Raw genomic sequence first — 27,484 nt, forward strand, 5'->3', positions numbered from 1 at the left:
CCTTGCCGCCACTCAGTGAAACACAGAGTACTCGTTACAAAAAACCCACACAGATGTAGATCCTTACCACTCACTTTTCTTGGCTCTGCCCTCCAGTCATAAACTGGCGATCAACCATACCCCACTTCCACAGTCATCCTTACTTCTAAGAAGTGTTCGGAGGGGCATTACACCCCCCCCCATCCCCCTCTGCCCCTCAAAGTTGGGCATTTGATAGCAGGGCATTCGTTTATCTTATGTCCTTATCTTGCAAGCATTGTTACATAAAACCCTTAAAACTTTCTCAGTGTTTCAGTGCATGATATTACTTTTTATTTAAGATCAGAAAGGTTTGGTGTGTTCTTGTTAAGGCACATTACACATTTATACAACATATCATTGTGCCGATACACACAACATGTTGCCAAATTTTATGAATGTCCTGTGAAATTTCCATTTAAATATCATCAAATGAAAATGGTCCTTTTGTGAAACTGTGACAGTTGGGGTGTCCCCCAAGAACACTATATGTGTGTGTCCTTGCTTTGAACATTTTCAGTGCATAGCTTGGTCGTAAACCCATCTGTATCTGGCACGGGTCAGTAGAGGTCACACACTCTGGTGGAGGAATGCTCTTAAGTGGTGCCCTGTCAAACACCCTTGTTTTATGATGACTTTGTTGGATGGGTTGAGAGTGCCTTATCAGTGTGCCCAAAAAGCGGAGATTAGGCAGATGATTTCTGGGCATTTTTGATGCTTTTAGCCTAATCCTGGCTGATGGGAATTCACTGCCCTCATGAAAAGGCAAGAGTTCTTCTCATGAACTTTTTCACACTACTGGTGGCCTGTATCTGGTCAGCAGTAGGTGGTCGAGGGTGGCTCTCTCTCTGACCAAGGGAGGCATTTGTTTCAGGGTCAAGGTCCCAGCAAGGTCAAGTGTCTGAATTAGATTGTTCTTGAAGATTGTTCTTCAATAGCTTCCTTCAGATTTGAAGTATAGTTTAAGGATATTTCTGGCATACAAATTTGTAACAAGAAAGAGTAGGCTGTGGTGGCGGAGGCATCAAGTTTGACTTTAATGCCATTGGGGTCGAGTTTGACTTGTTTCATACTGTACTTACCTCCTCAACAGGGTTCTTAAACTGACCTATTGAACCAGAATGAGGATGTGTTTATTGATAGAGACATAAGATCACTTCTGTAAAGCCCTATTTGGATGGAATTAAATTTACATGGGGTACCAGTGCTACGCCTGGATGTGCTACTGGATGTGATTTTATTTCCATCCAGATCAGCCACATTGGAGTCGCCAAAGTCAGTGGTTGTCTGATCATTTTAGTCCCATCCGGATACACATGTCCATGATTTTCTATGCAGATCACCTCACATTGGAAAAAAGATGTTTTACTGCTGCTATTAGCCATATTTATTCACATAGCGCTTGTATCAGTGACCATCCCCCAGATATTAAACACTTCCCAAGCAGCGAAATGGAAAATGGAAGCATTCATTCATGTAAAAGCAATATACAGTTGGGGCCATAAGTTTAAATACACCTTGCATAATCTGCACAGTGTTAATAATTTTAAAAAAGATGGATCATAAAAATTGCATTTTGTTTTTTTATTTAGTACTGCCCTGAATAAGCTATTTCACATAACAGATGTTTAAATATAGTCCACAGACATAGTAATAACTGAAATTGCCCAAATGAACCAGTGCAAAAGTTCACATTCACTTGATTCTTAATACTGTGTGTTGTTACCTGAATGTTCAACGACTGTTTTTATGTTTTGTGGTAGATGCCTACCAAGTGTTGTGTCAGGGCGCAAAGTTGTTGCTGAGATACAGCCTCACTTCATTTTTGGCGGCTTCACTGTCAGATTTGTTGGCCCATTACGGACAAACCGTTTGGAGTAGTCAAAATTCATCATTTGAAGAGTTCATGCTAAATTCACAATTCTTTTTACCTATAATTCACTGAGGCATGCTGAAGTGAACACACACCAAGATCTGAAATTCAAGTGTACTTCCTGTCAACCATCTTGGATTTTGTCAAAAACAGTTTGTTTGTTTGTTTTTTTTTTTTTTTACTGCTCCTCCAAATTTGGTATACATCATATTCAGACCAACCTGGACAAAAGTTATCAAAAGAATGTTGATATTCCAAATGCTTTGCCCGTAATGTGCCAACAAATCTGACGATGAAGCCGCCAAACAGGAAGTGAGGCTGTATCTCATCAACGACCTTGCACACCGACCCAGATCTTGGTAGGCATCTTTAGGAATAACATGCCCGAATGCTTCCATTTAACTGCCATTTTTGCTACTCCTCCTCCATATTTTGTCCAATCGTCCACCGAATTGAGACCTGTCTAAACTTGCACGAAGTGGGGGAAAAAGGCCCAAACTGATGAGAAAAACCTTAGATGTTTTTAAACTGGAAGAAGAAAAAAAATTTTTAGGTCAGAGCAGTAGCAATCAGAACCAAAGGTCAAAGTAGCAACAGACAACTCCACAGATCACAGCAATAGTGGCAGCTGCAGCAGCACTGCCACCTTGCTGACCATTTGTTCATCTTGACCTTTCCTCCTACAGTTAGAGAATTCCACCACTCTCCGTGATCATAACATACCCATCATGAGTGAAATTACAAATAACTCTTGAATCCCTTTGCCTAAAATTATGGCTCTGTTTTCCTGTGATTGCTTAGGCAACAATTGTAGCGCTTCTGTGACTGTCACTCACCGAGTCTGGGAGCTTGGCCCTCGAAAATGCTGCTTGCAGCTATTATTATTATTATTATTATTATTCCTTTAAACAAGTTGTGCAGACCACACCCTACATACATGAAACTTGGACAATGGATAGGATTAGGATTAGGATCAGCCTAATAGTGGTGTTATAATGCAGGGTTTTACATTTTGCTCCATATCTCATACCGCGAGGCCTACAAGCCAACATTCTGTCCTTCTTCTTCTTTTTGTTAATTATTATGTTGGTTTGACAGAGCCAGGATTTTGTTAACACTGTTAGCATGTTTATAGGTTCCTGTCAAACTAACATCAAAGTTCATGGTCAGGGCTTTCTGGCAGTGTCTTTTAATATTGGAGAGTTCAAAACATCTATTAAAATTCATTTCAGTTCAATGGCAAGGACAAACTCCCTGAGACAATGTAACGAAGAGAAACCTTGAGAGAATCCAGACTCAAAAGGTAACCCATCCTCATCTGGATGACACCTGTTAGTGAAATGGTCAAGTAGTGCAATTGTGTAACCAGGAAATTCATTATAGTTTTAACATGAAGTCTGTTTTGATGAAGTTATCAACTGTTCACGGATGGAGACTTTGGTGCAAAACTATATCATAGCAGTTGTAGTCCTAAGCCATCATAGCAAAACTGTAGAAATTGCAGTCCATAGCCATCTTCATGGTTTCTAAGTGGCAGCATCCACAGTAATCTCATGTATCTTTAGGCTGTCCATATGGGGTTATCCTCAGCAGCAGTGAGTGGTTTCCAAGTGTTGGATGGGTGAGTGGGGGGGCACCAGCATCCAAACATCCGAGTTCACCAAAACACTCTATGCCCGTGAACCCCCTAGATCTGCTCCTTTACCTAAGAAAAGCTATTCACAAAAGGCTTGACTAAACAAACAGGTTTTCAGCCTAAACACTGAGACTGTGCCTGAGTCCCAAACACCAATTGGAAGGCTGTTCCATAACTGTGGGTCTTTGTAAGAGAAAGTTCTGCCCCCTGCTGTAGTCTTCACTTTTTGAGGTACCAACAAAAAGACCAGAATTTTGGTCAGGTACTGCGGCGCACTATCATTCACTTGCTTTAGAGGTCAATAGTAGTATTTTATAATCAATGTAAAAGTTGACTGGGAGCCAATGTAGTGTGGATAATATAGGGGTGGTGTGGTCATATCTTCTGGTTCTCGTAAGCACTCTTGCTGCTGCATTCTGGACTAACCAGAAATTGTTTAAGCACCTACTGGAACATCCAGACAGTAAGGCATTACAATAATCCAACCTAGAGGTAACAAAAGCATGAATTAGTTTTTATGCATCATGTAGTGACATATATCTTAGCAACATTTCTATCATATTATGTCATATATAGCATATTATCTACATGTGCTTTAAATGAAAGACTATAGTCATTAATCACACCAAGGTCTTTCATTGCGGCACATGATGAAACAGAAATGCCATCCAGAGATACTATGTAATCAGAAAGCTTACTTCTAGTGTTGTAGCAATTAATGCAGATCAAAGATCACTCTGGAGAGCCTGGTTGTTGATGCCATTAGACTTTATTCTTTCCAAAAATAAATGAGCAGTTGTCTGCAGACAAAAGCTGCCCAACTCTTCAGAATGGTGCTCTTATATCCATTTTCATGAAAAAACTTCCACATCCTGCTTTTCACAAGACCCAACATTTCCATATATGCTTATATTATGGTTTAAGGAAGCCTTACTCACTTAAACTTACAGCTTGTTTTTGCTCTCCTCTCTTAGGAAACTACCACTGCCTATGTAAGGTCATATAGGGCACTTTCAGGCCTCCATGTCACATTGTGCACTATACTGATTCCATACATCCATACCACTGAAGATAAAATATCATCAAATATGAGTACACATTTTGTGGTTAACATTTTATGGTTGCAATATTTCTACTTATTTCCCCCCTGAGAGACTTAAGTCTCACATTCATTACCTTCTTCAAGAGAGTAATCACACAATTACTAATAGTGTAATTACACCTATCCAGTGACCTAAGTAGATCACCCCACCTTTTTAATCAATGACTAAATTCTGGAATTGCTCTTTTGGAGGAGGCTCTCATTAGGGCTGGACCCAGTTCTCCTCTCCTCTACCCCTGGAAGGCCGTTGCCATGGATTGATGTACAAAACGATTGCTCTATGTCCAAGTCGCCCACAACCCCAACACACACCTCTGCTTCTCTGTCCCCTTTGTCTGTTCAGCCCTGAGGGTTTAGTCTTTGTGTGTACATGTTAATGACTGGCATTGGGGTTTCCTGTTGGTTTGACATAGCAGCTAGTGTGCCTGATTGGGCAGCAGGAATGGGAGGCACATTCGATGGAGCCATCACCACTGAAGATTCTGCTTCCTCTTTTTCTTTGGTTTTAACTGGTGCCTGGGTTCGTTTCTTTGCTTTGCTTGTTAATTCTTCAATCTGGAGTTGTGCTAGTTTTCGTTGCATGTCTCTCTCTTGCCCTCTGAGTTTTTGTTCATTTTCCTGAAATACTCTACTGCATGAGCCACATGGTCACAGAATTCCCTATGTGTTTTAGAGTTCAGACGACCCCTTCTTCAAGCGTGCTTTTTGCTGCCGGAGGCATGGCATCCATCACAGCATTTCTGAACAATGTGGTCACTGGGGGATCACCTTCCGGATCTCTTTCAGTCTCTTGTTTCCACCTTTTCAATTGTCTTTTAAACTTTTTCTTTAAACTTCTTTTTCTATCTCTTTCTTGGCTTCCCTCTGGGTACTCCTGGCAAAGCATCTCCAGGAAGGAAATTCAGAATTTGGTGATGTCCATGGGCGCCAGACTTCAGGCAGTCATTGACTGCAAAGGATTTTCATCCAAGTATTAAAATTATGGTTATATTTACAATTATGTCACTTGTCACTTATGTCCAAATACCTTTGAGCCCCTGAAAATGGCTGTAATTCCTAAATGGTAAATGCCATATTTTCCTCTTAAAATAAAGCTGAGTCTACACTTAGATGACATAATTATTGTTTTATTTCAAATCCATTGTGGTGGTGTATAAAGGCAAAATCACAAAAACTCCGTCATTGTCCAAATACTTCCGGACCTGACTGTATTTACATGTTTTACTGCTATCTATCAAAGCCCACTTAACAGTAAAGACAGTTCATCGCATGCGCATGACGTCAAAACCCCTCTCTGTTATTTTTAGTTCATGGGGAGCAGCCTTTTACGAGTGCTTCAACTGCCATGGGCAAACCACAAGCAAACCACTCAAAAACAATATTCTAATGGCAAAAAACTGCCTTTTTTAATGCCGGCACCGGTTTGAGTGAATCGCTCCCGGAAGCCCGCACAGCTCAGCCCTGCATGAGATCCATTTTCTAGGATATTGGAGATAAAGGGGTTTTATATTGGACTATAGTTGGACATCTGACAGGGGTTGAGGTCAGGTTTTTTTTAATCATGGGTTTGATAACTGCTAGTTTAAAAGATTTATGTACATAGCCAGTGCTAAGGAAATAAATAGTTATTTTTAGAAGAGGTTGTTTCTAGTATTATCTGTTTGAAGAAACATGTAGGTAAGGGATCTAGTACTCTAGGTACTTTTTTTGGCCATTGAAAAAATTCATGAAGTCATTGCCACTACATGTTGTGGTGGTCTTATTCCTAGTTAATTTTGCTACAGTATTAAATAAGACTCTAGGATTATTTTTGTTTTCTTCTGTTGAGGTGGAGAGATACATTCTAGCAGCACTAAGAGATTTTCTGTAGCTCATGAGGCTCTCCTTCCATGCAATCAAAGCATCGCTCTCTTCTTACTGACACATGTGAAAGAGTTAGTACGAGTAGCCACAACTGAATACAAGCCAGACCTAAAAAAGATTGTGGAAACCAAGGACTGTCAGGTGTCCCACTGAGTCAAGTAAAAGGAGGTAGGCTGATTTAAATCCATGTGTTCAAACTATTGTGTTGTGTAATTAGGCGCATAAGTTATTGTGATATACTGTTGTTTGCACATCTGTTGTGTGGCTCTTTGCAGTGATAAAGTTTTTTTTTTTTTTTTGGCTCTTTATGCCAAACAGGTTCGCCACCCCTGGTCTAAAGAAACCAGGCTTGAAGTGAAATCTGCAAATTCACAAAGGAATTCAGAATATGGCCCTGGGGGTCTGTAATTAGTGGAACTGGGTGACTGGGTAGACTTATTTTTTGTGGCTAAATATGTTATGTTAGTGAAAAGAACTTAAAATGCATTGAATTTATGTCTGGGTTTTTGTGTGACGCCTAGATTGACACCTAGCTTATCATTATAAATAACTGCAACACCTTAACTGCCAGTTAAACGGGGATGATGCATATAACTGTATCCAGGAGGACTAGCCTTCATATAATGCTACATACTCATTTGATTTAATCCATGTTTTTGTTAAACACTGTACATTAAACTCCTGTTCAGTAATAGTTTCATTAAAAAGAAGTGCTTTAGATGTAAGAGATCTAATATTTAACAGTCCTATCTTCAGATCAAAGGTGCTGGCTGTGCATTCAGTATGATATAATTTTATGTTAAGTAGGTTACCAAAACAAACTCTTTTTTTTTTTTACTACATTTTGTTTAGCTTGGGGAACAGACACAGTCTCAATATGGTGGAACCTGAGTGATGACTCAGTGCAGCTAACAGAAGGTTGGTTTAGCCTGCTTGTCTACTCCCTGGCCTTGGCTCTGGATTGTCACTGATTAATTAGGCCTGTCCTGAGACTATGTGCCATGCTGCAAGAAATGAGAGCAGCACCTTCCCGAGTGGGATGGATACCGTCCCCTGCTCTAACAGGCCAGCCTTGTCCTCAAAACTACTCCAATTGTCTATAAAGCCCACATTGTTTTCAGACCACCACCTGTACATCCAGCAGTTCAACGACTGTAATCTGCTTTAAGCTACATTGGCACATCGTAATGGGATGGGGCCAGAGCATACTACTGCTTTGTACATTGCCTTCGCTAATTTACACACCTCTACAATGCTACTCTTAGTAACCTATGACTGACGAAGGTGTGTGTTATTCGCTCCTACCTGAAAAACTACTTTTGAAAACCTATGCTTGCCTAAGATTACCTGCTATGTCTGGTACCCTGACTCCCGGTGTACACCTAACTAGTGCTGCTTGTGCCCCTAAAGGCCTAGCTAATTTCACATCCATTAAGACAGAGTCTCCTATAACCATATGTCTTTCAGGTTTCTCAGTGTGCGCTTCCCTGCGTAGAAAAAAATCTGTTTGACACGTGAAGCGGAGAGGACTGGTGCTTCTGTGGGTGAGCATTAGCTTTGGCGTTGCAATTATGCCGCCGAGTCGTCACCGGATTGCCCTGATGTGAGGGCTCTAATGCCGGAGTCGGGGGGATTGCTAACATCGTCTGAGGCATCCAGACTTTCCCCTACAGAAACTAAGATGCCCTCACTAGGGCCTTTCGCACCACTGTAGTTCCAGAACTAAATTTACAGTACTAAAGTACTGGGCGATTTTACACAAACTATTTCCCAGTACCGTTTAAAGGGTTGCATTCGCACCGACAGTGGGCAGTAGGAAGTGACGTAAGCCGGTCGACAGCGACGCCATTTGTGCATGGCGTTCAGCAACGGAAACAAAGAACAACAACGTAAACAACCGGAGGATGGAGGACGCTGTGATCTGAGCTGTGTTTTTGTCGTGTCTCGCGTCCATCTATCGCTGTTCTCCATACTTGCGAAATAAGTTGACACTACAGTATGTTTACACGGCGTTTTAAATCATGGCGGGTGAGGGCATTTCCGTACGCGCTTGGCCAATCAGCGTCTACTTACGTCACGGATAGTACCAGTTGTGCTGGTTAGACCCTGCTCCGGAGTAGGAGCTAATTTGGTTCTCGAAAAAGGCAGTCCGGTACTAAAATCGCACCCAGTTCCAGAGGTGTGAAAACGCCAAAAAGTGGGTAGTTCCACAATTAGTTCAGGTACTGTGAAAAGGATTCCATGGTGTGAAAGGCCCTACTCTTGCTAACAATTGGATTCTGTCTGGATGCACACATCTAATGCTACAGTCTTCTCTGTCAGAGAGCTAAATAATTTACAATTATCACAAATAAAGTTATTTCTAACGACATAGGAAGAAAGACTAAACATCCTGCACTCGGCCCACTGAACAAGCTGAATGCTTGCCATTTGAGTGTTTAACACACCTTAGTCGAAGATTTCTTGAGATTTTGTCAGATTCAACATGGATGGCCTCCACTCTCTGTCTTTAGACAATAAAACCCAAAAACATTCTTTAAGAACATGAAAATGTGGCAGAAGGGGAAAGTGAAAAACACAACAAATGAGAACAATAGCACAAAATTATTAATGAAAAAAGGAAAAAACGGTATAGTTTAAATGCCAACACCAGCAAGAAACTCACCGGCAAACAATTCGAACCCAGGAACTACCTGGTTTTACTTCCAGATTTACGTCATTTGGCTCATTGCCCATTTTATATTGGGGAGGCACACTTTTCTGATGTATTTTGAGTAACAACGCCTACACAAAATGCAGAATGTAATTAGAGTATATGTCACTGGACATTGTGACAGTGTAAGACCACATAGGCATGAAATTGTTATATCATACATATCTAGACTGAGAGTTATGGTATGATCAAATGTACATTTGAAAACATTCACTTGTGATCCTGGTGCTCTAACCACAGAACATTTTTAGAAATATCAGTGGTCCTAGTCCATGTAATATGTATGTCATTTGGGTCAAAAGTTTGCTTATTGTGCCATTTTGGTTTCTTCTCTTCTGTAGGCAGAGGCCAGACTTGCAGCAAAGCGAGCTGCCAGGGCGGAAGCACGTGACATCAGAATGAGAGAACTGGAGCGACAACAAAAAGAGGTAATTAACAACTTCTCAGCCATTAGACTGGTATGGTAAAATGCATATTGTGTGTACAATGTGTATAGAAAAAAAGGGAGAACATTTCAAATGACATTTCAATGACATGCCCAAATATACTCACAACAGAGGTGCAAAAAGTTTCTGCACATGATGGTAAAATATTCCCATAGGTCTGCCATGTCCAGTTGTTTGTATGTTTTCTTGACCCTTTTGCAATCCTCTATGGGATAAAGTATGTTTTTTTAAAAACTTTTCTTCTTTAAAATTTTCTTTAAGATTATGGCTTTTTAACATCAGCTTTTTTTGTTTTTGTCTTTGCACATGATCAAGTTCACTGTGATGCTTTATGATGTAAATTATGAAAAATTTATTACTTACGTGGAATGAATTTTCTCCAAATAACCATGTTTGCTGGGCGGAAGAACAAACAGAGTTTTACTAAAAATGTTTTGAAAAGGTCATTGGTTGGTGGTGTTCTTTCCAAAGTGTGAGTCTGACAGAGAGGAGTTTTGAAAGTGGAGTCTCATCTTTATCTATATAAACATTTTTAATGGTGGTATTGCATTTGTGTATTCTTGCATTATGTGGTGATGATTTAAAATATGTAGTTATAGTTAATTCAACCTCTGTAGTTTGTTTTTAACGTGCATCTGACTGTACCTGTTTAAATATGATGTAGTTTACATTGTCATTAGTTTCTTACAGTTTTAGAACATTTTGTAAGCTGTGCATCATTAAATAACAGATCATATACTTATTATTTTTCTTTACATTTTGTATAATAAAACCTGAAATGACTTGTTTTTTCCCCCTTTATAAACTCACAAGCCACATTTGTTCCAGTGAGCTGCAGAAAGATTTTTCTTCTTTGTTTTTCCTTCACAGTTCACTTACCACCACTCATCTTCTAGTAAAAAGTGGGGACATATTCAGCAGTGGATGGTATGACATTAGTTTTGGAATGCGTGGCTTTGTTCACTAACTGGATACATTATGAGAGTCTAACAAATATGGTATATGCGACAATAGGCAAAACCACTGCCATTAATGGTATGAAGCATGTATGCTTGCATGTAGTTTGCTGATTGTAGTATGTATCTCAGTCACAATTGTATGCTGTTGAAAAACCTACATACATTATACTGAATACTCATACTTACAAATGTAAGTGGTTTGTTTCCTTTTTTTTTTTAGAAATATTTTTTTTTTTAGATTTTTTTTTTTTTTTTGAAATATTTTAATTTCTGGTGCACATCCATAAATAATGACATAAATATGTTTTCTGAGGGAAACATTTGTTCACAAGCGTTAAGTTAATTCTGCCTGTCTATGACTGTTGGGTGGGCATCATAACAGGGATTCAAAAGTGAAAGCAAAATGTCTCTGAGGCACTTCAGTGGCTAACTGTAATACATTTTTTAACCTCGCACATTCCCATTATAGTGAATCGGAAAGGACCCACACTTAGATTTTAAATTGCATCTCCACAAATTATTTTCGGGAACAGTGTTCTGTCATTTTTACATGTTCATTTTTACATTTTTCTATGTTTCAATTTGGACATAACAGTTGAGTCTCATGAATGTGCATTCCAACAGGCACCTAAAGCTTTTGACAGTTCTGTAGCAAATCCATGTCTGAATGAAGGAGTGCATGTCTCATTCAGATAACTGGCTACATGTGTCAGTGTTACCAGCCTCAGGCCTAGGGGTACCTGGGCACAAAACAAATATTTCTCCTTAGTGGAAGAGAAAACGGACGCAGATGTTAAAGTAAATAAAGCTCTGGCATTCTGGTAAGTGCCATGATCAAGTCTGTGTGCATTTAAAGCCTAAGCATGAGCAATGCCATTACATGAAACAGAATGATTAAAATTGGCTGGAGAACTAGTAGTAATACTATTCAACAAACATGAGCAATAATTAAGTGTATTCTATGACATGTTTTCTGTTATCTGATTCATGTTTTCATACATTCCTGCATGCTGACAAAAGTTAAACTACTCCAGCAACACTGAAATGGTGCCAAATATACATTTGCTCAATTAAACTTAAAAACTCAGCTTTGATTGCAAAATATGCACAAACACGACAGCAAAATTTTCGTAGATACTTCTGTTTTCTTTTAATGTGATACTATAAAATGGATGAGTGCATCAAAAACAATGCTTTATTGGCTATAGGGGGCGGGGGGTGAAGGGGCTATCTGGGCCATGGTAGCTCAGTGGATAAAACATTGGACTTTCGTTTGGAAGGTTGTTAGTTCAAATCCTAGTATTGCCAAGCTGCCACTGTTGGGCCCTTGAGCAAGGAGCTTACCATCAACTGCTCAATTGTATAAAAAAAAAAAAATGAGAAAAATGTAAGTCAATTCAATTTTTATTTGTATAATGCTTTTAACAATGGACAGTGTCACAGAATTCCGGATATAAATTTTAAATTTATAATTTTTTTCCAAAGACCAAGCCAGAGGCAACGGTGGAAAGGTAAATGTCACATGTGGGAGACACTGGATAATATGATTATAGATAATTCCCTTCTATAACTGTGTACCACATGGTCAAAAAGTGCAGTTGTGTAACCAGGAAATTCATTATAGTTTTAACATGAAGTGTATTTTGTTGAAGTTATCAACTGTTCACTGATGGAGACTTGAGTGCAGAACTGTTCGTGTCAATGGCAGTCCTAAAGCTATCGTAGCAATTGCAGTCCTAAGCCATCGTTGCAAAACTGTTTGTATCAATTGCAGTCCAAATCCATCTTTGTGGTTTGAGTGGTACCATCCACAGTAGTCTCATGTGTCTTCTGGCTGTACATATGGGGCCATCCTCAACAGCAGTGAATGGTTTCCAAGTGATGAAAACTCCAGCCACAAGTAGGGCATCAGGATGGATCAGGCAGGTCTGGAGAACAGAAGGGGTAAGGATCACTGGTAGCATGTGTAGCTCAACAGAGAGGGAAAGAAACACAGACTATTAGGTATGCTTAATGGTTAAGAACAATGTACATTGTGTGTAGAGTGCAAGGAGGGACTCTGGCAAGACTAGCTGTCACAGCATAACTAAAAGGAGAGCCAGAATGTTCAAGGAGGGACTCCGGCAAGACTAGCTATCACAGCATAACTAAAAGGAGAGCCAGAATGTAACACAGACACAGGTACTGTGGCGCGAGACCTTTCAGTGCTTTAAATGTCAATAGTACTGTTTTATAATCAATGCAAAATTTGATTGTGGATAAGACAGGGATGATGTGGTCAGTCTTTTGGTTCTAGTAAGGACTCTTGCTGCTGCATTCTGGACTAACTGGAGCTTGTTTATGCATCTACTGGAAGATCCGGACAATAAGGCATTATAATAATCCAACCTAGAGGTAACAAAAGAATGAACTACTTTTTCTGCATCATGTAGTGACATTTCTTATCTTAGTATAATATTTCTGAGATGAAAGAAGGGTATCCTAGTAATATTATCCACATGAGCTTCAAATGAAAGACTGTAGTCAATAATCACAATAAGGTCTTTTACAGCTTGAGGTGAGACCCTTGAGCAAGGCACTGAACCCCCAACAGCTTCCCGGGCGCTGCAGCAAAAAAGGCTGCCCACTGCTCCGTGTGTGTGTTCTCGGTGTGTGTGTGTTCACTACTGTGTGTGTGCACTTGGATGGGTTAAATGCAGAGCACAAATTCCGAGTATGGGTCACCATACTTGACTACTCGTCACTTCACTTTTTCACTTTTAAGGGCAGAGTCACTATGTAGTCAGAAAGCTTACTTCTAGCTGTATGTGGTGCTATCACAAGTACTTCTGTCTTGTCAAACTTAAGTGGATTGAAGTCAATAAGCAGCCAGTGACTAATGTCCTTTACACATTCCTCAACTTTTTTAAGCTGGTGTCTCACATCTGGCTTTGCTAAAACATACAACTGTGTGTCATCAGCATAACAGTGGAAGCTAATACCATGTTTACGAAAAATTTTACCTAGAGGTAAATAAATGTGTGTGCGTGTGTGTGTGTGTGTGTGTGTGTGTCTGTGTATATATATATATATATATTACGGTCTAATTTTCGAATGGTCTGTTTTAAGGTTCGTCGTGTGTGATCATTATACCAGGGTGCTAGTTTTTTATTTCAAATTGTTTTTCTTTTAAGTGGAGCTACATTATCTAGAGTGTAGCAGAACATTGACTCTAAGCATTCAGTTGCCTGATAGAATTCTGTGTGGTCAGATCACCAATCCTAGTTGATATCTCTGGGAGATTATTGATACAACGCTGTGCAGTAGCTGATGTGAATGTGCATTTGACATGGTAGCATGGCACGGCACATATATTACTACTAAGACACATTTTAAATGAGATGGGATCATGATCTCAGATAGCTTCAGACTGTGGAAAGGTGACTATATTTTCTATATTTAATCTGAACGTTAGTATTAGATCAAGAGTGATCACCATTATGAGTGGGTCCTATTATTATGTTCCGATTAACCCCTTACTGAATCTAGAACGGAAACAACTGCTGTTCTCAGAAGGTCTTCTGGATTATCAAAATTATATTAAAGTCTCTACCAATTAATGCTTTGTCTAAAGAAACAACCAGGTTTGAGATGAAATCTGCAAATTCACAAAGGAATTCATAGTATGTCTGTAGGTCTGTAAATAACTAACAATCAACTGGGTAAACTTATTTTTTGTGGCTATATGTGTTAGTATAAAGAATTTCCAAAGCATTGAATTTATGTCTAGGTTTTTGTTTGACACCTAGATTATCATTATAAATGAGTGTGACGCCTCCTTCTCTGCCAGTTAGATAGGGCTGATGTATATAACTGTATCTATTAGCTTCATTTAATGCTAGCGCTTTAGATGTAAGAGATCTAATATTTAACAGTCCTATCTTCAGATCAAAGGTGAAGTGAAGTGACTTGTAGCCAAGTATGGTGACCCATACTCGGAATTCGTGCTCTGCATTTAACCCATCCAAGTGCGCACACACACAGTAGTGAACACACACACGCGGAGCAGTGGGCAGCACACACGCACCCGGAGCAGTTTTTGTTGCGGCGCCCGGGGAGCAGTTGGGTTCAGTGCCTTGATCAAGGGTCTCACCTCAGTCATGGTATTGAGGGTGGGAGAGAGCGCTGGTCATTCACTCCCCCCACCTACAATCCCTGCCGGACCCGAGACTCGAACCCGCAACCTTCAGATTCACCTTCGGGTTGCAAGTCCGACTCTCTATCCATTAGGCCACGACTGCCCCCACTGCTGGCTGTTTAGCTTGGGAACAGACACAGTCTCAAAATGGTAGAACCTGAGTGACAACTCAGTGCAGCTAGCAAACTGTTGGTTTAGCATTCTTGTCTGCTCTTTTCTGGCCTGTTCTGAGACTGTGAGCTATGCTGCAAGAAATGAGAGCAGCACCTTCCCAAGTGGGATGGATACCGTCCCGCCCTAACAGGTCAGCCTTGCCCTCAAAACTACTCCAATTATCTGTAAATCCTGCATTGTTTTTGGAGCAACACCTGTACATCCAGCAGTTCAAAGTCCATAATTTGCTTTTTCACCACGCTGCATTGGGATAGGGCCAGAGAGTATTACTGCATCAGGCATCGCCTTCGCTAATTTACACACTTCTACACTGTTACTCTTAATAACCTCTGACTGACGAAGTCATTAGTGTGGAAAAACTACCATGATGAAGGCGTATATCATTAGTGTGGAAAAACTACCTTTAAAAACCTATGCTTGCCTAAGACCCTAAGATTACTTGCTATGTGCGGCACACTGGCTCCCGGTATAGTGTAAATGCCTAGCTAATTTCATGTGCTGTAAGATAGAGTCTCCTATAACCAGAGCTCTTTCAGGTTTCTCAGTGGGTGCTTCACTGAGGAGAGGGTTAGACACGTGAAGCAGAGAGGAGTTGTGTTTGGTGTAAATGTTGACTGCTGTTTAGCAGTAAATTTTCAGTTGGCATCTTACATTAGCTTCCTACTTATACTTACATTACACTGATTAAAATGATGGATATTGTCAGCTAGCTAGTAAATGTCAGTTATGAGCAGTTGTGTTCTAGGATCCTTCAGAACGTAAATTGACGTAGGCTTTTCATGCGCAAAACAGATTAGTGTGATGGTTTCAGTCTATGTTTAAATGGCTTTAAATCAGTTAGATTTGATTCTGATTAAGGGGGTTATCATTTGATTATAAAAACATTTCTCGATGTGGCCTCATTACTCAAGCTTGCAGTGGACATAAAAGATCTACACCCCCCTGTTAAAATGGCAGGTTTTTGTGATGAAAAAATGAAACCAAAATCAATCATGTCAGAACTTTTTTCCAACCTCAATGTGAAATTACAACATATAAAAATTACGTGAGAAACAATCAAATATTTTAGGGAAAAACAGGAAAAAGTAAAAAGTTACAATGACCTGGTTGCATAAGCGTGCACACTGTTTTATAATTGGGGATGTGGCTGTGTTCAGAATGAATCAGTCACATTCAATCTTGCGTACAAAAATAACTATCATACAGCTATCATCAATGAAATTATTCTGATTAATGCCAAATAAAGACCAGCTTTTTCTGTAGAATTTTCTTGATATCTTATTGGTTTCATTTGACTACTGTAGCCATGGTCCACAAAGAGCTTACAAAGTTTATACAGTATCATACTTGTCAAAAGATATCAATCAGAAGAGGGGTACAAAAGAATTTCCAAAACATTAGCTGTACCATGGAACACCGTGAAGGCCATTCATCAAAAAGTGGAGAAAATGGGGGACCACAGTGACATTACCAAGAACGTCACCAGGACATCCCTCCAAAATTTACAAAAGGACAAGACAAAAACTTACCAGGGAGGCTGCCACGAGACCTACGGCAACATTAAAGAAACTGCAGGAATATCTGACAAGTACTGATTACTCTCTGCATGTGACGACAACCTCTCGTGTTTTTCAAATACCTGGTCTATGGAATAGGATAGACGGAAACCCTTTCTCACAAAAAAATAAATAAATAAATAAAAATTCAAGCACAACTAAATCACCCCAAACCAGGGGACAAAATGTGTTACGGTCTGACATGACACCAGAGCATTGTACAAATGATTATTTTTCCCACCCTATTGATCAGCACTTTTATGCATCAAGAATCTTTTTTTCCCCTTTGCTTTTTATTAGTCAAGATTGAAAAAAAAAAAAAGTTTCCCTCATATTGGTTGTTTGTTGCTGTAGTGAGAGGGAAAATATTCTGTTATTACAGTAATGAAAAGGAATTCCATAAACTGGTTCTGAGTATGGTCATGTTGAATGTCCACCTTATATGAAATGCTTTTAGGGCCCCCCAATGTGTTTTATTTCTTACATAATGATAGAAGTGTGTTTTGTTTAAGGGAAAATACTGGTTAGGCTAGTTGTGTGGGTATTTGTTTTGTTCTGTTACAGCATGTGTTGTTTTGGTAAACTTGCAGAATCTCTAATAGGTTTTGTTCATTGTATTTTTGTCATTCTAAGTTAATTTCTCTGTTCTTCCACTCCTTTGCTTTGGTCCTCTACACCAATTCAGGCTGACACAGAAAAGGCCCGCCATGGCAATCAATCCAGAAGCCAGAGTCGCAGAGTTTGTATCTGTTTCCTGTCTTTTCTAGTTATTTCCATTTTCACTATTTTCCCCTCTGTTATCGGCTGTGTTCTCGTTTCCCTTCTGTTAATTGGCTTTGTTCTCTAACCCTCACCCCAATGCCTCTATTTTTTTTTCCTCAGAAGGGACTGGAAGATGATGCCGTGTCTGTCCACAGCAGTGGAAGTTACAGGGTTTGTTACAGTTTGTTGAATTTAATGTTTTGTCTCTACAAATTTTACTGTATGCAAAGCACAGTGGATATCCTTCAACCTCTTAAACCCCCAGCTTATTATTGTATTATTCACGTTAGAGTCTGTTATTCAATTACTACTATGCTTGTGAGAGAGATTGCTTTCCTGATCGTGATTTATCATGATATTTTATAATGGAAAAAATATTTAATTGTGTGTAAACGGTAGCCTAAAAAAATTCTGATTTAAGGAGAGTAGCGGAGACATAATAATATTATCAGCTGTGTAGTCAGGAGCTGTGGCCATCGTGAAAACTGTGCTGGATGGTGGATTTTTAAGTGATGCAGTAATGCACAGTAAACTGTTTAAAAAAAATAAATAAATAAAATAACAGCACATTTTGATATAATCCCTTTACAAGGCATTTGTGTAATGTTCACATGGCCAAATTTTTCTCTGTTGATGCTGCTCAGTGTTGATTACATAAGAGAACAAAGAGGAAAAAAAAAAACTAAAAAAAAAAAAAAAATCAGCCTGTTTAATTACTAATTATCATCACCCTTAACATTATTTTTTTTAAAGGGTTACATTTGACACTTCATTGTAGGCCTATTTAATCTATTGGCTTAAATTAAATCTTAGTCTTTTTTCTTCTCTTTTCTGAAAACCGAAAGGGCCGTTTTGACCAATATCAGTTGAAATTTTCTAGTGCCATCACAATTATAGTTAACTGATATTAAATCTGTGTGTGTCTAATGTTAGCTAAGTCGAACATACACTGATAGATTTTATTTAACTGTAATAGAATTTAAAGATTCTCAGTTAAATGAGGGAACTGCACAAGCAGCTACGTCGGATGTAGCACACTGGAGGAATGGGGCGGGACTTCCATGAAGTGTCTATCAAAGAATTTAGAACACCTGCGCAAATCACTCCAGATTCATATGTTGCTCCCATTTTATTGGTGAGAGAAAGACTGCTCTTTGGCATATTTTTGCCACACTGGTGTAACCTTTCCTGATTTCCGCCTCCATGGTCAGGGGAGCTATTCATGGAGGACTTATGAAGAGCTCCAGGGTAAATCGTCTGCCAAACTTTCTGCCATTCTGGGATAATTTTTATGTTTTTGGGTCTTTTCCTTTCACGAATGATGATTCAGACGAGAGTGCTGCTGAATGGGTAGCATTTATTCTTGTCGGTGTTACTTCCACAGACAAATACAAAAGAAAAATATGAAGGCTAAAAAAAAAGGGAAGACATAGTCTTTCATAGCGGCTCACACAGACTCATAGCCGCAAACCCATTCCCAACCTCAATACTCATAAAGCAGTGTACCTAAACATTAGCCCGTTAGTCCCTAACACTACCATACTTCGGGGCACTCCTACACAAAATTCATAACAGTTGGCAGGTCTAGTAATATAATCGGCAATAAACGGCACTACATATTGTGGCAACCTAATATCATGTAGGGATGATAATATTGTTGTATCGCACAAGCCTAGTTACTGCTATGAATTATTCAGTAACTGCAATGAAGTAGTAGGAGCATGTGTAGATACAAGATGAGGAATGCAAGTTTGTGTGTTTATACTGTCAGGTCCGGAAGTATTTGAGTTTTTGTGATTTTGCCTTTATACACCACCACAATGGATTTGAAATAAAACAATCAAGATGTGATCGAAGTGTAGACTTTCAGCTTTATTTTATTTTATGAGGTTCCATTTAGGAATTACAGCCATTTTCAGGAAAGTACTTCCATTTTCAGGGGCTCAAAGATATTTGGACAATTGACTAAAAAGAAGTTAATTGACCAGGTGTGGTCCATTCTGTTGTTACTATAAGACAAATGAAGCAGATAAAAGGTCTGGAGTTTATATCAGGTATATATACAGAGTTGGCATTTGGCAGCTGTTCGACTGGAGCTACCAATATGAAGTCCAAGGAGATCTCAATGCAAGTGATGGAGGCCATCATTAGGCTGAAAAAACAACATAAATCTAAGAGAGATAGCAAAAACCTTGGTGTGGCCAAATCAACAGTTGGGTACATTCTTAAAAAGAAAGAAAGCACTGGTGAGCTCAACAACATCGAAAGACCAGGAAGACCACCGAAGACAACTAAAGTGGATGATTGCAGAATCCTTTCCTTGGTGAAGAAAAACCCCTTCACAACATCAACAGAAGTCAAGAATACTCTGGAGAAGGTAGGCTTATCATTGTCAAAATCTGCAATCAAGAGACGCCTTCATGAATGTAAATACAGAGGGTTTACAACAAGGTGCAAACCACTGGTAACATTCAAGAACAGGAAAGCCAGATTAGACTTTGCCAGAAAACATCTAAAAAAGCCTCCCATGTTCTGGAATAAGATTCTTTGGACTGATGAAACCAAGATTAACTTGTACCAGAATGATGGGAAGAGAAAAGTATGGCAAAAGAAAGGAACAACCCATGATCCAAAGTATAGCACATCATGTGTCAAACATGACACATGAGCTGCAGAATTCAAACCCTGACGGACTGTTTATTGTTGCCGGAGATTTCAACCATGCAAATCTCAAGTCAGTGCTCCCTAAATTCCATCAGCATGTGTACTTTGCAACAAGAGGGAACGTGCTGGACCTTGTTTACACAAACATCCCCGGCGCGTACTGGGCGGAGCCCCGCCCCCACCTCGGCTACTGAGACCACATCTCTGTTATGCTAATCCCAGCATACAGACCGCTAGTCAGACGAACCAAACCGGTTCTGAAGCAGGTGAAAACCTGGCCAGCAGGAGCCATCTCTGCTCTTCAGGACTGTTTTGAACACACTGACTGGCACATGTTCAGGGAAGCGGCAACTGACGGTGACTTCACTGACTTGAAGGAATATGCGACATCAGTGACCTGCTATATCAGCAAGTGCATTGATGACGTCACTGTCTCCAAGACCATCACCTCACGCTCCAACCAGAAGCAGTGGATGACTGCAGAGGTGTGCGCGCTACTGAGGACACGGGACTCTGCTTTCAGAGCAGGCGACAAGGTGGCCCTAAGAACAGCGAGGGCCAAACTGTCCCGGGCCATCAGAGAAGCAAAGCGTGCACACGCTCAGAGAATCCACAACCACTTCAAGGCCAGCAGAGACACACGGCGCATGTGGCAGGGCATCCAGAACATCACAAACTACAGGACACCACCATCTGCCTGTGACAGTGATGCCTCCCTCCCAGATGCGCTGAACGATTTCTACGCTCGGTTCAAGGCACAGAACGGCGTGACGGCGAGGAAGACCACCCCTTCTCCCAATGACCAGGTGCTGTGTCTAACTACGCCCGACGTGAGGAAGACTCTACACAGAGTCAACCCACGAAAGGCTGCTGGACCAGACAACATTCCTGGCAGGGTGCTCAGGGGATGTGCAGACCAGTTGGCAGATGTTTTCACGGACATCTTCAACACCTCCCTGTGCAGCACCGTTGTTCCGACGTGCTTCCAGGCCACCACCATCGTGCCCGTGCCAAAGAAGTCTTCAGTGTCCTGCCTCAGTGACTACCGTCCCGTTGCACTTACACCCATCATCATGAAGTGCTTCGAGAGGCTCGTCATGAGGCACATCAAGACCCTGCTGCCTCCCTCACTGGACCCCCTGCAATTCGCTTACCGCCCCAACCGCTCAACAGATGACGCCATCACCACCGCCCTCCATCTGGCCCTCACCCACCTGGACAATAAAGACACTTATGTTAGGATGCTGTTCATAGACTTCAGTTCAGCATTCAATACAATCATTCCTCAGCACCTGATTGGAAAGCTGAACCTGCTGGGCCTGAACACCTCCCTCTGTAACCTCAGTCAGTCCGGATCAGGAACAGCATCTCCAACACCACCACACTGAGCACTGGAGCCCCACAGGGCTGTGTGCTCAGTCCATTGCTGTTCACTCTGCTGACTCACGACTGTGTAGCAATGCACAGCTCAAATCACATCATCAATTTCGCCGATGACACGACCGTGGTGGGTCTCATCAGGAAGAACGACGAGTTAGCATACAGAGATGAGGGGCAGCGGCTAACGGACTGGTGCAGAGCCAACAACCTGTCCCTGAATGTGGACAAAACTAAAGAGATGGTTGTTGACTTCAGAAGAGCACAGAGTGACCACTCTCCGCTGAACATCGGCGGCTCCTCCGTGGAGATCGTCAAGAGCACCAAGTTTCTTGGTGTTCACCTGGCGGAGAACCTCACCTGGTCGCTCAACACCAGTTCCATAATGAAGAAAGCCCAGCAGCGCCTGTACTTTCTGCGAAGGCTGAGGAAAGCGCATCTCCCACCCTCCATCCTCACCATGTTCTACAGAGGGACTATCGAGAGCATCCTGTGCAGCTGCATCACTGCCTGGTTTGGGAATTGCACTGTCTCAGATTGCAAGACCCTGCAGCGGATAGTGAGGACAGCTGAGAAGATCATCGGGGTCTCTCTTCCCTCCATCTCGGACATTTACACCTCCCGCTGCATCCGCAAAGCCACCAGCATTGTGGATGATCCCACACACCCCTCTCACACACTCTTCACCCTCCCGCCGTCTGGTAAACGGTACCGGAGCATTCGGGCCCTCACAACCAGACTGTGCAATAGTTTCTTCCCTCATGCCATCAGACTCCTCAACACCTAGAACTGGACTGAAGGAAGGAACACACACACACACACACACACACACACATACATATATACACATACACACAACTGAACATCCTCCATGCACATGTTTTACACATGTTTTGCACATGTTTTATGCTGCTGCTGCTACTATTATGTTTACACATAGTACAATACCATTATGTTTACATTACTTAAGCTATTTATATCAAACTCTGTATTATTTGCACTATTGTCACTTGGTCACTTTCAAACAGAACTGCGTACTGGTTGGCGTTGTAGTTATTGTACTGTCTTGTGCGTCCGCACGTTTGCACTTGTGCACTTTGTTTAATTTATGTAGTCCCCGTAGTTCTGTGTTGTTCTGTGTTGTCTTATGTAGCACCTTGGTCCTGGAGAAATGTTGTTTCGTTTCACTATGTACTTGTAAATGGCTGAAATGACAACAAACTCCACCTGACTTGACTTGACTTGAAATGGTGGAGGCAGTGTTATGGCATGGGCATGTATGGCTCCCATTGGAACGGGCTCACTGGTGTTTATTGATGATGTGACTTCTGACAGAAGTAGCAAGATGAATTCTGAGGTGTATAGGGCTATACTCTCTGCTCACATTCAGCCGAATGCTACAAAACTGATATGACGCCGCTTCACAGTGTAGGTGGATAATGACCCTAAACATACTGTGAAAACAACTCAAGACTTTTTGAAGGCAAAGAAATGGAATATTCTTCAATGGCCAAGTCAGTCGCCTGATCTCAACCCAATAGAGCATGCTTTTCACTTACTGAAGACAAGACTGAAGGCAGAAAGTCCCACAAAAAGCAGCAACTGAAGGTGGCTGCAGTGAAGGCCTTGCAAAGCATCTCCAGGGAGGAAACTCAGAATTTGAGTTTTGAAAACATGGGCTCCAGACTTCAGGCAGTCATTGACTGCGAAGGATTTTCATCCAAGTATTAAAATTGTTATATTTACAGTTATGTCACTTTGTCCAAATACCTTTGAGCCGCTGTGCATGGGAGGTACTTTGCTGAAAATGGCTGTAATTCCTAAATGGTAAATGCCATATTTTTGTGGAACATCTTAAAATAAAGCTGAAAGTCTACACTTCGATCACATCTTGATTGTTTTTTTTTCAAATCCATAGTGGTGGTGTATAAAAGCAAAATCACAAAAACTCATTGTCATTGTCCAAATACTTCCGGACCTGACTCTCTCTCTCTCTCTCTCTCTCTCTCTCTGTGTGTGTGTGTGTGTGTGTGTGTGTGTGTGTGTGTGTGTAATTAATATGTATATCTTGAGTCACTTTGAGATTGTGAAAAAAAAATTCTGTGAACACCACTGTCAAGATATTATCATATTCATGTTAGTTTTGAGAGTTTGCTGATTAAAATGCATATTTTATGATGAACTTTATTGGTTTATGATGTCAAGGTGCTGAGTTGAACAATCTTTCCTCCAAATAATCTGTTCCCAATTCCAAACTTCCAAGATTTAAAATAGAGAACAGTTGAGTTAAGAACAATTGCACCCTTTGTTTAAAGAACCAAATGTAAAATAGACATGCTTATACATTGAATTTCTTCCTTATTTTAAAGTCTACTGCCTCATCGCTGCGAGGCAACTCGCATTACTCCAGCCTCATGACCAGCCCTAGGAAAAAAAGCTTGGTGGTGCGTCTCTGTTTGTGCATTTCTTTTTTTCTTTTTTCTTTTTTGTTAGTGGTGTTTAATTCAATTTTTCAGTAACATTTGAGAATGAGTATGAGGGACTTACAACAACTAGAACAAGAGAAAACCAGCTTGCTTTGCCTGAAGGAAAAAGATCTTGATTTGCTTAAAGTAATTATTTTCTTGGTATGTCTTTGTGTAATTTTTTTAACATTATTTTGGTAGCTTAACCTGGTGGATTTTAGCAATATCGTCAATGTTGGTTACAGCTTCTTTACTGTGACTCTTAATCTCAGGAAAGTTAAGTCTGTAACCAGTTTTCAATACTACCAATATATGTTTAGCATGAACACTTGAATGTAGGTGTAAAGAAGTGTGAGACATGCCCTTTTTATTAAAAGAGCATATGATTAGGAATTTGTTATGGAATTTGCATCTTACTTACCCAAAATGCTAGCTGAAATGATCATGAACAAGCCACTGGTTAAACAAGTCATTGCTGAAAGAGCAATTTAGTACAAAAAATATCTAATTTAATTTTCATCACTCACCATTATTGCTTAGACTATCACATTAGTTGACACATTTTTGGAGTGGTGTGGTTTGACTAATCCTCTAAATGTTCATTCACCTATAACTGCACATTGGCATGGGTGGTTATTTGATTTAAAATTTTTATGTAGTTTACAAAATCCTGATCTCTTTGCAGTTGGATGGCAGTAGTTCCTCTTTGAAGAGCTCTCATTCCACTGTATGTATAATTCATGTTCTATAATTTACAAGACTATAATTGGTGGTCAGCATCATTTTGTAATAGGTTACGAAATACTCTTCCCCCTCAGAAGTCATGTTTCTATCATCACTGACAATAATAATTGAAATTCAATTCATTGAAAAATCTGAAGTTGTTCCAAATTAGTTACAGTCAGGTCCATAAGTATTTGGACAGTGAAACAATTTTCGTTATTTTGCCTCTGCACACCACAATGGATTTTAAATGAAGCATTCAAGATGTAAATTGGGTTGAGGTCAGGTGCTGATTCAGCCTTTTAAGAACATTCCATTTATAAGCTCTTGGGAATCTGAGCAGAAAGTATAGCTCTATACACTTCAGAATTCATCCTGCTACTTCTATCATCACATCATCAATAAACACCAGTGACCCAGTTCCATTGGAAGCCATAACACTTCCTCCAGATGTCTGACAGATAATGTGGTATTCTTTGGATTGTGAGCCCTTCCTTTCCTTCTCCATACTCTTCTCTTCCCATCATTCTGGTACAAGTTAATCTTGCATCAGAATTAGTCAGGCGTTTTTTTTTTGTTTTTTTTTAAACTGTTCTTGACTTAGATGTTGTGAAAGGGTTTTTCGTCACCAAGAAAAGAATTCTGCGACCATCTACTTCAGTTGTCTTCCGTGGTCTTTCAGGCCTTTTGGTGTTGCTGAGCTCACCAGTGCTTTTCCTTCTTTTTAAGAATGTACCAAATTGTTGATTTGGCCACTCTTTCTGCTCTCTCTTATCGGTTCGTTTTGTTTTTTCAGCCTAATGGTGGCCTCTTTTGCTTGCATCAACACTTCGTTGGATCGCATAGTTCCCTTGAACAGCTTGGAATCAACACCAGACCTTTTATCTCCATAATGTGTCATGAAATAAGGAGGAAACAGCCCACATCTGGCCATTAAACTGCTTTTCAGTCAATTGTCCAATTACTTTTGGGCCTGTCAAAAGGGGGAGGTACGATTTAAAAAATATCTGTAATTCCTAAATGATTAATACAATATTTTTGTATTGTATTATTGCTAAAAGACTACACTTCAATCACATCTTGATTGCTTCATTTCAAATCCGTTGTGGTGGTGTACAGAGGCAAAGTTAAAGAAATAGTGTCACTGTCCAAATAATTATGGACCTGACTGTATACTTTATTTTGTATTTTAAAAAATGAGCAGCTTCCTTCACAAAGACTTCCTTTCAAACTACTGATGGTTTCTATTTTTCTGCATGGCATAGAGTCATCTATCACATTTAGCATGAGTTAACCATATGCTGTCTTCCTTTTAGAGCTCAGTGTATAATGACCTTCACAGGAAATCTGCGTCCTTCAGGAAAAAACCTGACCTACTGGTCAGTGCTTCTGACTCTGAGTATAAATTTCTATAAGTAAAAATATTTTAGGCATGTTTTATAAATTGTGTCTGCTTCATTCTAAGTTATATATAATGTCTTAACCCCATCTGCAGTGATCAGGCACTTGTGGAGCAGTGGATCAGGCATTTGTGCTCTGCAGCTTGTGAATTAATGGATTAAATTCCTTTGCATTTATGCAGTTATTCCTCTTTTTTTCAGTATTTCTTCTGCAAGAATATAGAAAGATTTGCTCTCCATTTTGTACAGGGCTAACCTGTTATTTAATAAGGACAACATAGACCCGCTACAATGGTGTGACACTGGGTGTATGGTACATATTGCTGCTTTACGTAGTGTAATTAATGTAATTACATTGTAGTACATTAATGTAATTATGTAGAGTTTTCTGGGTTTCTTTTAGGAACAATGTAATTTTAATGAATATTTATTTTAAATAGACAGCTTTTTATCAACATTTAAGGTTAGCCCAAAGCATCCACTGAATTCTACATGAAAACTACACTCATCTCCATGATTATTAGCACCCACTGTGAAGTTATATTTTAAAAAAAAAAGTTTATGAAAAATGCCTTTGGATAATTAACTTAATCTTACACTGAAAATATGATTAAAATATAATTTAAGTAAAATGTATTATAGAAAATGAAAAAGATTTATCAAAAATCTTTTTTTTTTCCTTTTTTTTAAATAAAACCACATCACAATTCTTAGCACTCCTGCATTTAGTCCCCTTTGCCAACATAACACCATGGAATCTTTGCCTATAATAATCAGAAAATATAGAATAAGGAATCACATTACTTATTACAGATTATCTCCTGATCTTCCATGGTTTTAGGTCCTCTCTTTTTCAGTTCACAGGTTTTCAGTTGGGTTTAGGTCAGCAGATGGGGATGGCCATGTTACAAGCTTGATTCTTTGGACATTGAACCATTTTGTTTGTATTTAGATGCATGTTTTGAATCATTGTCTTTCTGGACAATCCACAACCCAGTCGTAGCTTCTTTGCAGAAGCAGCCAGATTTTCATTTTCATAAAATCTTCTGGTACTCCATGGAGTACCATGTATTCCAATAACTTTTCCCAGTTCCTCTTGCTTTGATTAACATATTGTTTACCAGTTATTTGTCCTTAAGTGAAAATAATTCATGTGACCAATTCATGCTTTTCTTGCTAGCTGCAGGCATTAATTGGTTGTTAGAGGCATCTTGGGTCTTGCCCTGCATTCACACTAGTGAGTGGGAAAAGACAGAAAAGCGTACTCAAACAAATAGTTGACTTGTGTTCTATGAGCATGATAATTTTTGTAGAACTGCTACAAGAAGCAATGTGTAGCATTATAATCATAATGTCATTTTTGTTCATATTGCACATTTTATATATTTATCTGCACGCTTTTGATCTGATTGCTTTTTTTTTATATATATCCTCACTGTAGACAGGATTGTATTATGACCAAAGGAAATACAGCAGTCTAAAGAGCTCCAAACCCCCCCCTCCTATCTCCTCCAGTGTCTCTACCCATCAGCCCCGGGTTTGTCTTTTCTTCTGTCTGTTGCCCTTATACACTGTC

The 27,484-nt window shown here is 39.9% G+C and overlaps 1 protein-coding gene across 24 annotated transcripts in view; it reads left to right on the forward strand.

The window, feature by feature from the left end:
- Positions 1–27,484, forward strand: part of lrrfip2 (leucine rich repeat (in FLII) interacting protein 2) — a 113,928-nt gene that overhangs the window by 34,723 nt on the left and 51,721 nt on the right. For 7 of the 24 annotated variants that reach the window (XM_053232588.1, XM_053232585.1, XM_026936128.3 and 4 more), the window contains exons 3-10: positions 9,547–9,633; positions 10,522–10,578; positions 17,203–17,256; positions 17,400–17,450; positions 23,690–23,764; positions 24,471–24,512; positions 25,825–25,887; positions 27,350–27,445. In XM_053232588.1, the coding sequence (XP_053088563.1) occupies positions 9,547–9,633; positions 10,522–10,578; positions 17,203–17,256; positions 17,400–17,450; positions 23,690–23,764; positions 24,471–24,512; positions 25,825–25,887; positions 27,350–27,445 (525 nt within the window). The remainder of the gene's footprint in view (positions 1–9,546; positions 9,634–10,521; positions 10,579–17,202; positions 17,257–17,399; positions 17,451–23,689; positions 23,765–24,470; positions 24,513–25,824; positions 25,888–27,349; positions 27,446–27,484) is intronic. The other 17 variants (XM_026936187.3, XM_026936201.3, XM_026936195.3 and 14 more) reach the window with 9 other exon arrangements.

This window comes from Pangasianodon hypophthalmus, chromosome 3 (assembly GCF_027358585.1).
Source record: "Pangasianodon hypophthalmus isolate fPanHyp1 chromosome 3, fPanHyp1.pri, whole genome shotgun sequence".
In the NCBI taxonomy this organism is placed as follows: domain Eukaryota; kingdom Metazoa; phylum Chordata; class Actinopteri; order Siluriformes; family Pangasiidae; genus Pangasianodon; species Pangasianodon hypophthalmus.